Here is a 17,494-nt window from a genome sequence, read left to right on the forward strand (position 1 = left end):
GGAGCCAGTCAAGTGTCACATACTCCGCCAGAGGACAGACTTGGAAAATTAACTGACATTGCTTCTTTTCCTCATTGGTACCTCTGTGCTTCATCTATCTATCTATCTATCTATCTATCTATCTATCTATCTATCATCAATCCGTCTCTTTAGTGCACTTATCATAAAGTATTGTCATTATTTGTTTATATGCCAGGCCCCCTTCAAGACTATGAACGCCTTATGAGTCCTATCTTATTCATCTTTGCATCCCCTCTACATAATACCATGGTATCTCATTGTCAGCACTTAATAAATCTGCAGTTTTTTTAAGTGCTCACACATTCTGATGAAGTAGAACAATCTGTTAATGAATATAATAAAACTAAATACTAAATACTACAATACTACAATTGTACTAAATACTACAATAGACGTGTGTATGAAGAGCAACAAGTGTACAGAGGAGAACACACCTACTTGTGTCTAGAGGAGAGGCTTCAGAGAAGGAAATGATGGAGCTGAGTCTTGATGGATAATAAGAATTTAACAGGTAGACAGGCAGAGAAGAGGAAATGACTTGGGCAAAGGCATGAAGGTCTAGAATAGAATGGCACATCCAGGGAAGAGCGATATTGCTAGAATGTAGGGTACATATAGGGAACAGGGAGCAGAAGAGGCTAAAATGTACAGGGAAAAAATTAGATCACAAAGTCCTTTGTATAAGTTTGACCTCTAGGCTATAGACTATTAGGATCCAACATGCAGCTGTAAAGCTGACTAAAGCCAGCTTGATTCTACACAAGGTCCACTTGAAATTTTTATCGAATAACTTCTATACACTACTTAGCTATCATGTATACACATACATCTAAAAACCGACCCCCTACCAACTGCTCTGTAAAGAAAAACCAGGTGTCATGAAAGCAGGACAGCAGGCCTGAACCAATTACTAATTATAATTATAGATGAATGTCATTAATTATAACATTTTGAGTTATTCAAGTTTCACCAAGATTACACCAAGAGCACAGCAAAAGAAACAATTAACAAAATGAAACAACCTATGGATTGGGAAAAAATGGTATTTGCACATCCTATATCTGATAAGGGGTTAACATCCAAAATATATAAAGAACTCATACAACGCAATAGCAAAAATCCAAATAATCCAATTAAAAATGGGCAAAGGACCCGAATAGACATTTTTCCAAAGAAGATATACGAATGACCAACAGGTACGTGAAAAGATGCTCAATATCACTAATCACTAGGAAAATGCAAGTCAAAACCACAATGAGATATCACCTCACACCTGTTAGAATGGCTAACATCAAAAAGGCAAGAGATAACAAATGCTGGCGAGAATGTGGAGAGAAGGGAACCTTTGTGTACTACTGATGGGATTATAAAAAACTGGTGCAGCCACTATGGAAAACAGTATGAAGGATCCTCAAAAAGTCAAAAAGAGAACTAACATGTGATCCAGCAATTCCATTTCTGGGAATATATCCAAAGGTAATGAAAACACTATGTTGAAGCGATACCTGCACCCCCATGTTCATAGCAGCATGCTTTATAATAGCCAAGACATGGAAACAACCTAAGTGTCTACTGATTGATGAAAGGATAAAGAAGTTGAGGTATGTATGTATGTGTGTGTATATATACACACACACACACACAATGGAATATTATTCAGCCACAAAAAGGAGGAAATCCTGCCATTTATGACAACATGGATGGACACTGAGGGCATTATGCTAAGTGAAATAAGTCAGACAGAGAAACACAAGTATCATATGATCTCACTTACATGTGCAATCTAAAAAACAAAAAACAAAAAAAACTTACACAGAAAGAGATCAGATTTGTGGTTACCAAATGGGGATGTAGGGAGAGGGGGAATTGGATGAAGGTGATCAAAAGGTACAACATAAGTACTGGGGATGTAATGTACAACATGATGACTATAATTAACACTTGTTGTATGGTATATATGAAAGTTGTTAAGAGAGTAATCCTAAGAGTTCTTATGACTAGGAAAAAATTTTTTTTCTTTTTCTTTTTTTAATCTATATGAGATGATAAATGTTAAGTAAATTTATTGTGGTCATCATTTCATGATATATATAAGTCAATTCATTAAGTTGTACACCTTAAACTTATGCAGTGCTGTAGGTTGATTATAGCTCAATAAAACTGGAAAAAAATTACACTATTAAAACAAGGCATTATGACTTATTATTAACAAAAGACAAATGGGTATGTAGACTTTTCATCAGTCCAATTTTTAATAGTGAAATAGAAGGCATAGGCCAAATTAACAAGTTTAACCAATGAATCCATTATTATTATTTTTAAAAATTTTATTTATTTATTTTTGGTTATTTTGTGCTGGGTCTTAGTTGCGGCCAGTGAGCTCCTTAGCTGTGGCATGCAAACTCTTAGTTGTGATATGCATTGGGGATCTAGTTCCCTGACCAGGGATCAAACCCATGTCCCCTACATTGGGGGGTGAATTCTTAACCACTGCACCAGCAGGGAAGTCCCATGAATCCATTATTAAGTTTTTCTTCCAGAAAGTTTGGGTTCTATTCCAAAGCTCTGTGCCTCACTGTCTCCCCAAAAATGGTATCAGATACTGGAGGAAAAGAATGTAACTCACTTCATTTAGTCTTCTCTGCAAATCTCTGACTTGATGTGAATATTCTTCCAAAACACGTTCAATGTGTTCCTTTCCAGGGTAAGGAATGACTTTTCTGTGAGAATCAAGTTCCACTTCATATTTAGGGAAAAAAGGGATCTGTGTCAAAGTCCCAGTTGAAGATGTGTTTTCAATTATTGTTCCACGAATAGATGACATAAAAAATGAACCTGTAGAACCTAAATATTAAATAATTAATTAACAAATTAATTAAGTTAATAAAAAAATAATTTTGTGGCAAACAGTATCCCAGGTAGATTCCCTTATTGAACCTGAAGGAGCTCAAGGTCTCATGGGGAAAACAGAAAAGTGAGAGTCTCTGTGAGAGAGAAGAGCACAAGGTAAAAAGGAGGAGCCCGTTAGGGAGGAGGGGGCAGTTTTACTTGACAGTGATCAAGTGATACTTGAGCTGAATTAGTCTTGGAGCATCTATGAGTAAGAAGTAACTAGTCTGGAAGACAGGAGAAGAGGAAGAGCATTCCAGGAAGTGGGAACACCATCATTATTGGCGAGGGGTCTTGAAGCAGCATGGCATACTATGGGTGAAAGGAAGTAGTGGCCAGATATGAGAATGAAAATGTAGGACAAATCACGAAGGGCCTTGTGGTCATGCCAAGGAATTTGGATTTCATTGTGAAAGCTCTAGGGAATCATTTAAGGACTTGAAGATAGGGGTAATATAACTACACCTGTGTTCTGAAAAGGCTCTCTGGCTTTAGCGTAGAGAATGCATTGGATGGGGATAAAAATGAAGGTAGAAACTCAAAGTAGAAGAAGCCTTTCAACAGTTCAGGCAAGACATGGCAGGGGTCTGCCCTAAAGCAGAGACAGCAGAGATAGAAACAAGGGCATGAATTTCAGAAATATATGTGGTAAGTGAGAGAGAGGGAGACATCAAAGATTTCTCTTTAGTTTCTGGCTTCAGCAACATCCAAGTAACGATGCTGATTTGCAAATACTGTACGTGGACTTGAAGTCTGGGAGAGTGTTTTACTTTAGAGATAAGCCTCTGGTAATAATCAGCATATGAGTTCTAATGAATCCTTGGAGTCAACAGGATCATCTAGGGGCAGTGTACAGAGTGAAAAGAGAAGAGGGTCAAGAAGAGCACTCTGTGGAAATATTAACATTTAAAAGGAAGACAAAGGAGGTAAAACCCAGTAAGAGCCACAGAAGACACACAAAGATTTTCAAGAACCACCACTGGGTTGAACTGAGGGACAGAGACAGTATGAGATGGAAAGAGGCTTCTCTATAAGCAGGCTGAAAAAAGCCACCCAGCTGGAAACATGCTACCTTTCATGCAAAAGGGAGGAGAACTCAGAGTCAGATCCAAGAATCCAGTGGATGGTGCCAGGAACCATGCAGACTTATTCCCAGGCCTGGGTCTTAATCAATCAGCTAGTCCTGAGTGGTCAACCTGTGCCCAGCTGGATTTCAGAACTGTGATGGACACATGTGCTTCCTGTTTACTGCTTTCTCAATAGGAGAGGACAGTGGTTACCCTGTGCCTGGCTACCATTGCATGTTGGGTGTCACAAGTCTTCAGATAATGAGGAACTCTACTCAAGGAGCTGTATTTAAGGGATTACAATTAAGGAGTTTCATCCACACTTGAATCTAATTTAGATAAAAATATTCTGGCCTTTCAGTGAGTGCTGTAGTGTGATCAGACTATTAGGGGCCTTCTTAGGAAAGTGAATATATTTTGTATGTGAGAGAAATCTAATAATCTGTGACCAGAAGGTAAACTGCAGTGGTTTTAAAATATGTCCACATATTCTTTGCTACTCCTCCCTTAAATAGGTGGAGGTTAATTTCCCTCTTCTTTGTAAGAAAGGAGAAACAAGAGTGTATGTGTATATGTATGTACATATATGGATATGTGTGTATGTGTGGCATTTGCCTTAATTTTGCACAAAAGAAACACTGGAACAATAAGACAGAATCTCATGAAAACAGCTAACTATAGGAGTACAGGGATGGGTAGAAATAGAATGGAAAAGGTAGGGATGGCAGCAAGACTCTACTGAATATACCTTTTTATAAAGTTTTCTCTTTTGAGCCATATACATGTTACACATATTCAAAATATAAAATTGAAAACTAACAGAAAAAAATAAACCTAAGTGTACAGTAAGTTGATAACATAACCTCACAGAGAAAATAGTTCCTTTCAAATAACTTTAGAACACAGTACCCTGACTGCACATGAACTTAACTTAGCAGGTAAGTTGTTAATATAACAGGTGTCATTACAATTCTGAAACAATTTTGTGTGTACTGTGTAAGAGAGAAAATGAGTAAACACAATGAAGTTTTTGGAAACTTGAGTTTTCACTGTAAGGGAAATACAGATATGGAATGAGGGGAAGATGAGGAAGAACTCTGTGGTGCTAGATTTGAGAATTACCAGTGTGAACTTAAGGGAAAAAATCTAATTGCAAGCGTTAGACACTGAACACTCCTAGACACAGTGATACTTCAGTAGCAATAAGCACATGAGATCTTGGTGTGTGAATACTATTTCCTACTAGAAGGAACCAGGGCTCTTTAGTGAATAGCTGATTCCAGGTCTGGTGGAACAGGAAAAGTACAGCCTGGAACATTCTGATGTGCCAGAAAGTAATGAAGTGGGCCATGTTTTAAAAAGACACAGAATTGGTTTAAAGGGGCTGGCCAAATTTGGTACAACTGAGCATCAAAACAACAGTGACAACAATACATTATAGCACTTTGAATTAAAAACAACCTATGGGGCTTCCCTGGTGGCGCAGTGGTTAAGAATCCGCCTCCCAATGCAGGGGACACGGGTTCGAGTCCTAGTCCAGGAAGATCCCACATGCCACAGAGCAACTCAGCCCGTGCACCACAACTACTGAGCCTGCGCTCTAGAGCCCACGAGCCACAACTACTGAGGCCCGCATGCCACAACTACTGAAGCCTGCAGGCCTAGAGCCCTTGCTCCACAACAAGAGAAGCCACTGCAATGAGAAGCCTGCACACCACAACGAAGAGCAGCCCCCGCTCGCCGCAACTAGAGAAAGCCCATGTGCAGCAGCAAAGACCCAATGCAGCCAAAAATAAAATAAACAAACAAACAAACAAAAAACAACCTATGGATCTAGAGTGATAATAATAAAAGAAAAGCTTTTCTTTCCTAAAAAAATGTATGCTAATAACTATGGTGAAATTAGAAATCATCAATGTAATAATTGATTCAGGCAAGGATCTTCAATTGATGCTAAAACCACTGAATGAAAGGTTACTTAGTACTAGGATATTCACAAGGTCTCAAAGCGCCATCCTACAGGTTACTTATTAATTGCAAAGGAGAAAATATGACTCTAAATTAGCAGGATCTGGCATTATGTGTTCCCTAAAGTAAGATGTAAAAGTATAAATTGTCACCTATGTAAAACTCTTGCCAAATGAGTTTCATCTGAATTTAAACATGAGAAACAATAAGAAAAATCTAGAATGTGGAACATTCTGTAACACAACTGGTCTGGACTCGTAAGGAAAATGCTATGAGAAACAACAACAACAAAACGAGGGAGGATAGTTACAGATTTAAAGAGAATAAAGAGACCAAACAACCAAATATAGTGCATGATCTTTGATTAGATTTTAAAATGCTAACTAAAACTTTTTTTGGAACAAATGGGGAAATTTAAATATGAATATAAATTAGATGATAACTGTATCGACAGTAATCTTCTCAGATACAATGATGTGGCAATGTAGGAAATCATCCTTTTTCTAAGGAGATGCACATTCAGGTTTTTAGGCATGAATAATGATGCCTTTCACTTCAGCAAAACGAAATATAAATTGTAGGTATAGAGATAAAGCAAATATGATAAAATGTTGATAACTTGTGCATCAGTTGAAAGGTATTTAATGTATTCAATGTACTATTTTTTCAATTTTTCGACCATTTTGAAAAAATTCGAAATAAAATGTTGGGCAGGGGGAGAGTTCACTGCATTTGGCAAAAAAAGAGAAAATCGGGGCTTCCCTGGTGGCGCAGTGGTTGAGAGTCCACCTGCCGATGCAGGGGACGCAGGTTCGTGCCCCGGTCAGGGAAGATCCCACATGCCGCGGAGCGGCTGGGCCCGTGAGCCATGGCCGCTGAGCCTGCGTGTCCAGAGACTGTGCTTCGCAACGGGAGAGGCCCCAACAGTGAGAGGCCCACGTACCAAAAACAAAAAAAAAAAGAGAAAATCTAGTCATTATGGCCAGAGTGATTTCATTGGAATACTAGGTTCAGAAGTCCTAAGGCAGTGGTTCACAGAGCGAATGGATGGTGAAGATGTGGACACGTGAACACAGACTTTTTCAGACGGCACAGCTATGAAGGAAGAAGAGACACGGAAGGCATAGGTTGAGGAGAGGTTTTCATTGTTGTTGTTTTGGTTTGTTATATTTCCTTGTTAGTGGTTTTAGCCTTGGAGAGATTTAGCATGTTTACTTTGATGGATAAGTGCAAATGGAGAGAGAGGGACTGAAGATATCCGAGTGAGTGGGTCCCCAGACTCTGCAGAGATTCTGGAGCCAAACCTCCGAGGAGGCTGAGCTGCTGTGAACAGGGGTGGGGAGTAAAGCATGGGTAGCAAATTAGGAGGGTACCTCCTCCACTGAACTATGAAGAGGCATGGACTGTGAAAAACAGGGAGTCATAGGGGCAGGATAGGAGAGGGTAGGAGAATACCAGCCGAATGGCACATTTTCTCTGCAGATCAGGAAATGATGTTATCTGAGAGTGAGAAAGACGGTGGCAGAGCGAGGGGCTTGAGAATGGTGTAATTTTGAAATAAGTATGGTGAGAAATTGGAGACAGAACTGGCTAAGATTAAGAGAAAGTTTCCTCAGCAGCATCAGGGGCCCAGCTGAGATGGCAAACTATGACTCTGAAGTGGCAAATTGGTGGAAAATCCACATTTGCGTGTTTTCTTCCGGCAGCCCAGAACAAAAATGGAAAAGGCCATCAGTCTGAAAGGACTAGGATTTTCCTGTAAGAGTGCACAGAAGAATAAGAGAAAGAGGAAGTTGAGGATTGGCAAGTGATAAAGAAAGTGAAGATAGGAAGAGGCTGATAGTTTAGGAGAAAATAGCAGAAGGTACAGCAGCTGTTCTCAGCCCTTGTTGTAAACCAGGAACACAAGGAGAGCTTTAAAAAAAAAAACAAACAAACAGTGGTGCCCATGCCCCATTCCAGATCTCCCGAATTAGCATCTCTAGGTGTGGTTCTAAGCCATAAAGTCTCAAAAAGTGATTTTGACATGGAGCCATGGTTGAGAACCACTACCTCCATGAGGCAGAAAAATAAGTGTTGCAGGAATAAGACAGTGAGAGTGCTAGAAGATAGCAAGCTGGATTCCAGAAGTCCAACCATTCTTGGCAATAAGATCCAAGATAGGAAGTGAGTAGCTAGAGTATAGGTCTAAACAATTAGAACTAAAAAGGTGTAGAAGCTGTGAGTCTAAGATCTTAGATGGGTCATCCATGAGGACGATGATATTATGGGATGATGATGTGCCTGGGGAGGGAGAGACAGCCCATGAGCTAAGTGCCCATGTCCCTGAGGATGAGGGATATCGTGTAGTGGGGGGAGGTGAGCAGGGTTGATGGGTATAGTAGGATGGAGGTGACAATGGCATGAGCCTCCTAAAGAGCAGAAGCTTTTACCAAATAAGGGTGCTAAAATAAAAGTTTTTTTTTTTTTTTTTTTTTTTTTTTTTTGCGGTACGCGGGCCTCTCACTGTTGTGGCCTCTCCCGTTGCGGAGCACAGGCTCCGGACGCACAGGCCCAGCGGCCATGGCTCACGGGCTTAGTTGCTCCGCGGCATGTGGGATCTTCCCGGACCAGGGCACGAACCCGTGTCTCCTGCATCGGCAGGCGGATTCTCAACCACTGCGCCACCAGGGAAGCCCTAAAATAAAAGTTTTTAAGCACTGCTTCACTGTGCTTAGAAACAGTGAAACAACACCTGTAACTGAGAATTGATAACTGTCTCATTCTTTCAGATGAGACAGACATGACAGGGAAAGCAGTTAGGGCTGTGCAGGTCACCTGCCTGACTGCCAGATAATCCATTCTCTGTCCTGCCCCTATTCTGCTGTGTGTTGTAGAGAACTTTTTTTCCTAGGCCCCGTTCCCAACTTGTTTCCAGGATGGTTCACAGTGGGAGGTACTGGCAAAAGACCAGAAGGCCAGAGGAAGGGAGAAGCTAAGGGACCACTTCTCTCTCCTGCCTCAGACAGGCTTCTGGCAGTGAGTGGTGGCTTCAGCTCCCACAGGCAGCCGTCTCCATGGTTCTAGCTCCTGCTTGTACCTACGCCTTAAGACAGTTCCCATTCTCAGGGTCCTTCTAGCTCAAAAGCTGGTAGCAGCTTCCTGCAGTGGCTCATCTCTGAGCCTTCTCAGCTCTTTCAACACCTGTGTTATCAATTCCTTGTATTAAATGTCACCTATTTATTCCAACTGTTTCTGTTTTCCTGCCTGCCATCTGTTGTGAAATAATTTTCATCAGAGTTGAAGGGGGTCCTGAACTAGGACAGTAGTCATGAGAATGGAGAGGGAAAATGCATTCAAGACACATTTCTGAGAATAGAGAAAGAAGGACTTGGTACTTGACTGGATGGGGGGGACGGGGGGTGTGAGGGAAAGGAAGTCACAATGATGCAGAATTCGGGCTTAGAGCAGACCGAGGAAGAGAAGGCATTTAGAGAAACATGGCATGTGCATAAGTGCTTCAACTTGAAAACAATCTTCAAACCAAAAAATAATGTAAACACATGCTAACAAATAGATATGCTATTTTTAAAAGACTAAACAATTTCTTCCTCATAAAGCAGAATTATAAATAATCTGGTAAACATTCATGAACAAGGTCTGTGCCTTGCACAGTTAAAATCAAAACATACTGAAAAAAATAGCAACTTGAATGAATATTATGAAGACTGCTTAGTTCTAATTTTTTTCCCATTTTGTTTTATAAAAAACACATACCTGCATTGGATGTAATGCCACTACTTGATAAAAGATCCTCATTATTTGATTCACAAGGTTTTTGTTCCATATTAAATATCTGCTACCTCTTCTTAGAGATCTTGAAATATAAATGCTTCCCTATTTAGTTCTTTTAGTTCTTATCTATAAAAGACAGGGATTCGATCTTTATTAATAAGGTATTACATGGAAAGAGTTCATAGAGGAGGAACTGACTATATTCACATTTGAAATTTAATAGCAATTTTTCACCAGGAAAATATTTACACAGAAATATTTTATTATTATCTAACATTAATAAGTGAAGAGAATCTTATTGTAAAACTTATTGATTTTAATGGCCAAGTGGCTTATTAGAGACAATCTAAAAATAAAAAACTAACACTTTAATTATTATGATTATTAGCACTCTGATTTGGGGAAGTTTTTTCTCTTCTTAAGTCTCTCTCATCACGTTACATTGTCAAATAATGGAAGAAGACATTTCCTCAGTAAAAAGCCACAAATTAGGAAAAAAGATCACAAATCAGCAAATTAGAAATCATTAATAAAAGGTAAAAACTTCTTTGATATCAAATAGTGCTCATAATTTTAGATTAGGCCAAGAGAGGTCTTCTGGGTTTGGAAAACACTGGTGGCCTGATTCCAAATATCCTCCTCATCCTCTGAATATCTGTAAAATCAACAAGAACAACAAATAAATAAAAGCACATGGGCTCCAAGCCTTCAGCATTCCCAGAAGACAGAGAATAATACTACAGCCTTCAAATTGTCTGTAAGGAGAGGGAAATTTTTTCCAAAAGTTTTCCCATATTCTACCAACCAGTACTGCAGGCCTGTGAGTATGGACAACAGGAAAGGAGAGGCTGAAAAGACTGAAAAGGAGTAGAGGACTGAGAGGAAGCAAAGAGTCACCTCGGAAAGTGAAGAAGAAAGGCCAGGTTACTAAGCACAGGCTGGAACATGATAGTCTGTAGCCCTGACTATGCAGTAAGGGCTTGAAAGTGGGTGGGCACCAGCCTCAGAGAAGAATGTTTCTGCGGGAGAATCAGATATGGAGACATGGCAGTAAAGGGAAGAACGAAATGAGAGGGGAAAATTCAGGAACCAGCAGAAACAAAAAGAAGCAAGATATGCCAATGCTCCTTCTACCCTTCCCACCCAACATCCCCACCACCATCCATAAAAGGGAACACATGGAAGACGGCTCTCTCAGACAAGGAATCCTGTCCACTAAATGAATAAAAATAGATAAAAGTAGAACACATCCATACAAAACTACAACAAAATGTCAGAAAATGTGGATAAACTCTTTTTTGCCTATGAAGAGTCCCCCCCATACCCTCCCCGCCAACAAACATGAAGTCAAAGAAAATTGTAACACAACACTCCAAACTGAACTAAATATTCTCAAGCAAGCATTTGGGGGTGATTAAAAGTCACCCTTGAATGAGAATTGTAAATGTAAGAACAGAAGTGGATAAGAAACAAAGAAAAAAGCAAAAAATCAGGAAGAAATGAAATGAGAGTTGATTAAAGTAAGGAAAGAAAGAAGAGAAAAAGACAAAACTATATCAGAAGTGAAAACCAAATTACAAAGTACACAGGGAGGAGAGACTGTAATGTAAACTTAATGAAGGCATTGAAGAAAATCAGGGAAACAACCAAGAGGATGAAAACTGAGATAAAGAAATAAAAAGGGTGGGAGAGGAAGTGAATGAAATGGAAGACAGGCAAAGAAGGTTGAACAAAATTGGTGTCCCTGAAGAAAAAAGTCAAATAAAATGAAACAGAACTATTATTTAAAACTATAATCCAAGGAAGCTTCTTAAAAATAAAGGAAGATCCAAATCTACACATTTTTCATACTAGGGAAAATCGACCAAGAATGATCAACTCTGAAATATATCCTAAAAAAACAATATTAAGACTTTAAAGATTATGAAAAAATCCTCAGGGCCTTCAGGCAAAAAAGATGAAATAATATACAAAGGCAAGAGGATTAGAATGGTATCAGATTATTCAAAAACAACATACAAAGCAAGGCAACAGAAGAGCAGCATTTTCAAGAGATCTAAGGAAAGAAAGTATTGACATAAACCAAGGATATTATACCCAGCCAAGATCTTCAAAAGATTCAAAGGCACAGAAAAGCAGTTTTGAATGCACCAGAACACTGTACATTAAGTGCCCCTTCTGAGAAATCTACTAGAGGGAGTGAAGCTTCATCCAACCAACAGATGACCAGCAAATGTGGCCAAATGATAACAACTGGTGAAAATCTTGGTTTTTCTCTAGGTTTTAAATTTTTCAAAATAAAACTTGGGAAAAAAGACGAAGATTTGAAAAAAAAAAAAAGATGACTGGGAGCAGTGAAAAAAGACTGATGGTGAACATCTAAATATTCAATTGCAAAGTTGAGACTAAAACATGGGTGGGATAATGGCACTGAAGAATAACATATAAACATTATATGTGTGACAATGGAGAACTGATGTAACTAAAGATGGGAAAAGAGAAAAAAAGGGAAAGTAGAATGCCATTGGTTCTAAAAGGTACCATTTAAAACTGACAAAAAACAAAAGGTAAAGAAAGAAAAAAAAGGGGGTTATAGGTGCAGTATAGAAAGTACTAGGGCAAAGGTAACCACTAGAATAAAAATACAAATCTTCTTAAGTGACAAAAGAATTTTAAAAAGAAAAAGTAAAGAATAAACACCAAATAAACACAGTAAATATTAATACTTGCAGTAATTACACAAGAAGATAATAACATAATAACAATGTGACAGAATTTAGACCAAACACAACAGTCACATCAATAAACCTGAAGGGACTTAACTTGCCTATTCAAAGAGAAGTATTTTCAAATTGACTCTTAAAAAATTCAACTCTGTGCTGTACACAAGAGGACACTAATAGGCATTGATTCAAAAAGACTACAAATAAAGTGATGGACAATGATTTGCTAGGCAAATGAAAGCAGTAAGAAAGCATGGGTTGGCCATACTACCCAAAGCAATCTGCATATTTAATGTGATCCCTATCAAATCACCCATGGCATTTTTCACAGAACTAGAACAAATAATCCAAAAATTTATATGGATCCATAAAAGACAGAGAATTGCCCAAGCAATCCTGAGGAAAAAGAACAAAGCAGGAGGCATACTCTAACTTCAGACAATACCACAAAACTACAGTAATCAAAACAGCATGGTATTGGCCAAACAGACATATGGATTAATGGAACAGAATAGAGAGCCCAGGAATAAACCCACACACCTATGGTCAATTAATCTTCGACAAAGGAGGCAAGAATATACAATGTGGAAAAAACAGTCTCTTCAGCAAGTGGTGTTGAAAAGTTGGACAACTGCAGGTAAATCAATGAAGTTAGAACACATCTTCACACCATATACAAAAATAAACTCAAAATGGCTTAAAGACTTAAATATAAGACATGACATCATAAAACTGCTAGAAGAGAACATATGCAAAACATTCTCTGACAAAAATCGTACCCATGTTTTCTTAGGTCAGTCTCCCAAAGCAACAGAAATAAAAGCAAAAATAAACAAATGCGACCTAATCAAACTTATCAGCTTTTGCACAGCAAATGAAACCACAAATAAAACGAAAAGACAACCTATGGACTGGGAGAAAATATTTGCAAATGATATGACCGACAAGCGATTAATTTCAAAATACATATATAAATAGCTCATACAATTTAATAACAAAAACCAAACAACCCAATTGAAAAATGGGCAGAAGACCTAAATAGACATTTCTCTACAGAAGACATACAGATGGCCAATATGCACATGAAATGATGCTCATCATCGCTAATTATTAGAGATATACAAATCAAAACTATGATGAGGTACCACCTCACACCAGTCAGAATGGCCATCAATAAAAAGTCTACAAATAATAAATGTTGGAGAGGGTGTGGAGAAAAGGGAACCCTCTTATACTGTTGGTGGGGATGTAAATTGGTGCAGCCATTATGCAAAACAGTATAGAAGTTCCTCAAAAAACTAAAAATAGAGTAGCCATATGATCCAGCAATCCTACTCCTGGGCATGTACCCAGACAAAACTCTAATTCAAAAAGATACTTGCACCCCTATGTTCATAGCAGCACTATTTACAATAGCTGAAACATGGAAACAACCTAAATGTCCATTGACAGATGAATGGATAAAGAAGACGTGGTATACAATGCTATACAATGTACAATGGAATATTACTCAGCCATAAAAAAGAATGAAATAATGCCATTTGTAGCAACACAGATGGACTTAAGAGATTATCATAATAAGCAAAGTAAGTCAGTAAGAGAAAGACAAATACCATATGATATGTCTTATATGTGGAATTTAAAATACGACACAAATGAACATATCTAGGAAACAGAAACAGACTCACAGAAATAGAGAACAGACTTGTGGTTGCCAAGGGGAAGGGAGGTGGGGGAGAGAAGGACTGAGAGTTTGGGATTAGCAGATGCAAACTATTATATATAGGATGGATAAACAACAAGGTCCTACTGTACAGCACAGGGAACTATACTCAATATCCTGTGACAAACCATAATGGAAAAGAATACGAAAAAGAATATATATACGTGTATAACTGAGTTACTTTGCTGTACAGCAGAAATTAACACAACACTGTAAACCAAATATACTTCAATAAAATTTTTTTTAAAAAAGCATGGGTTAAAATCCTGATACCAGACCAAGTAGTCCTCAAGCCAAAGAGTATTAAATAAGACAAAGGGCACTTAAAGTTAAAAGCTGCATTCCACAATAAAGATATAATACCTCTGACTCCATGTACCATGTAACACAGCAACCACTAAGATAAAACATAAATTACAGGAAATGCAATAAGAACTAGAAACACAGTAATAATGAGAGACTTTAACAGGCCACTCAGTATGAGATAGGTCAAGTGGCCAAAAAATAAGTAAGGATATAAAAGATTTAGATGAAATAATCACTAAGGTAGACTTTTTGGATATATATTGAACACTACATTTTGATAATAGAGAATATACCTTCCTCTTAAGTGCACATGGAATATTCACAAAAACCAATCATACTTTAGGGCACAAATAAAAGATCAGTAGGTTCCATAAATATAAATGTTACAAACATCCACCTCTGGTCACAATGTAATAAAACTAGAAAGTAAAAGTAAAACCCAAAAGCAAAAAGGCCTTTCCACTTGGAAATTGAAAGGGCTTGTATTAAATAACTCATGTGATAAGAGAAATATAAACAGAAATTTAAAATTTTCTGAAAAATAATGACAATGAAAGCACTACATATCAGAATCTGAGATACATTAAAGCAATGCTGGGACTTCCCTGGTGGCGCAGTGGCTAAGAATTCGCCTGCCAATGCAGGGGGCACCGGTTCCAGCCCTCACCCGGGAAGATCCCACATGCTGCGGACCAACAAGCCCGTGAGCCACAACTACTGAGCCTGCGCACCTACAGCCCCTGCTCCACAAGAGAAGCCACCGCAATGAGAAGCCCACGCACTGCAACAAAGAGTAACCCCCACTCGCTGCAACTAGAGAAAGCCCACGCACAGTAAGGGAGACCCAACAGAGCACCCCAAAAAATAAATAAATAAAATAAACAACAGACTTAAAAAAAAAAAAAAAAACAATGCAAAGAGGAAAATTCCTAGCCTTAAACACCTATTTCAATTTTAAAAAAAGAATGATAATAAGTGAATTTGATTTCTAACACAAAAAGATAGGGGGAAAAAGTATAACAAAAGAATGCACATGGTAGGAAATAATAAAAATAAAAGCAGAAATTAATGAAGAAAACAGAAAAACAACAGATCAAATTAATGAATCAGAATCCTGATTCTTTAAAAAATATAGGCAAGGACCATCAAAATGATGGGAAGAAGAAGATCACTTATAACATACTTTTTACCATTTTTACATTAATGCACAATGTAAGCATAGTGTTAAATTAAAAAAAAAAAAAACTTCTGAGCTAAAAAGAATTTTTGTTGAACAGAATTCCTTTTTATTTCACTCAGAGTTTCTCCCTTTAGATTACTGAGGTGCCATCTGTCAAAACAACAATTAGATAAATTCTACCTTAATATGTTTTGTGCTATCATTTTTAGGAAATAGGTAGTAGGTAGGGAGACAGTCCATAAAGAATTATAACAAATGGAATGTTACTCAAGATTGCTAGGCAATTTAAATGTTCTAACAGAAGGAATTGCTATTTGGGAAAAAACTCTCATTTAAACAAGTTTTATCATGAATGTTTGCTGTATAACTTAGCTTACACACTAAAGTGATGCATTTGGGGATTTTTCAGGATGATGAAAGACAGTAAGAAAATGTAAATTACTGAGTAATGTTATTATCATAAATTACAGTTATATCAAAAGCATGAAGGAATGAGCAGGACAGGCTGAATCAAAGCCCAGCATTGCGAGATCATACACTAATCCACTCTGCTTGATACCAGAGTTCTGGGTATCAAGTAGGAAACAGAACTTACAAGCAACATAAGCAGAACGGGTACTAGAAGTTGGAGAAAAGAGAAGAAAGGAAAAGGTTTGACTTCAAATTATTCTGATATGGAAACCATGTTCTACTTTCGTATAAGATGATGATAATAAACTCATTAATTCAATATCCACTGATTGTTGCTAGGACATTAGGAGCCACAGTGCTTCAGAAGAAATTTTTTGTCTTAGAAAATTAATAAAGAACACAGCACAGGTTTATTTACTTAAACAAGAATTTTAAAACCATTTATTTGTAAAGATGCTTAGCACTTCTACTTGTCAATGCTGCTAGCTATTTTATGTACCGTAATGAAATCTGTCTTTAAATTTGTAGTCTAGATTTTCACTATTTTAGACTGACCAAATCATTAAACTGGTCAAATCATTCAGTGTTTCTCTACTTGTATTGCATTGTAAGAACTGAAAGATAATTCCTATTTTCAGGCATAAAACTTATTAAATTACTAAGGATTCCTGGCAAAAGAAAGGTTTTTTTGCTTCAGTAAGTCATAAAATTGTGAAAACGCTGCACTTTGTTGATTTGGGGAGCAAAACATGAACTTACGTGTGTCTGATTTAAATCTCTGAGTAAAGTACACACATAAGATCTTGGCCTTTTCTAGCACGCTCAAGATTTATTAAGAACAATTCTACCTGGTTTAAAATTATGAACAGGTTCACATTGAAAGGAGCCTTAAATTTCTGACGAGTAATAGCTAGGTAAAGACTCTACTCTTGTTATTTAATTGGAATGTTGCAGAAAAGGCCTTAGAAAGACAACAGACCACAAAAAGAGGACTTTTGGAGGAAAATAGTTTATAGGATTTAGCTTTTGCTACATAGTTGAGCTAAAAGACTTAAAACTATCTCCTGGGTTCTAACCCCTTCTCCTTGGCTTCCAAAAGGCTGTGGTGACTGTACGCCTACTTTCCCTAATGTGACCAATCCTCACCTTGATTTCTTTCCTTATGGCTACGTAAGGTGTACCTCTCATGTGACTGTGATAAAATGTGACTGCCTTCACAGTAAGCTGATTTAGAATCCATGCTCTATTTTGATTAGGAAAGATTATGTATAATGTGTGTTATATTTAGATTACTGGATTCATCAACTAATGACTCAAGCCCCTAGAGTGCTACCTTTCACAGAAGCCTGAAACTGGTGATTTTATAAAACTGGTCCATACTCTTGTTGAACCAGTCTGCGGGTATGTTTCCCCTAGAAAATTCTAAGGTACC

At 37.8% G+C, this 17,494-nt stretch overlaps 1 protein-coding gene across 1 annotated transcript in view; it reads right to left on the reverse strand.

Annotated features, from left to right (window-relative positions):
- Positions 1-9,831, reverse strand: part of CCDC158 (coiled-coil domain containing 158) — an 86,200-nt gene extending 76,369 nt beyond the window's left edge. The window contains exons 1-2 of the mRNA XM_067035854.1: positions 9,702-9,831; positions 2,648-2,865 (exon numbers count right to left, since the gene is read on the reverse strand). Coding sequence (XP_066891955.1) covers positions 2,648-2,865; positions 9,702-9,771 — 288 coding nt within the window. The 5' untranslated portion in view covers positions 9,772-9,831. The remainder of the gene's footprint in view (positions 1-2,647; positions 2,866-9,701) is intronic.
- Positions 9,832-17,494: the final 7,663 nt, after the last annotated feature.

Source organism: Kogia breviceps, chromosome 6, assembly GCF_026419965.1.
Source record: "Kogia breviceps isolate mKogBre1 chromosome 6, mKogBre1 haplotype 1, whole genome shotgun sequence".
Classification (NCBI taxonomy): Eukaryota; Metazoa; Chordata; class Mammalia; order Artiodactyla; family Physeteridae; genus Kogia; species Kogia breviceps.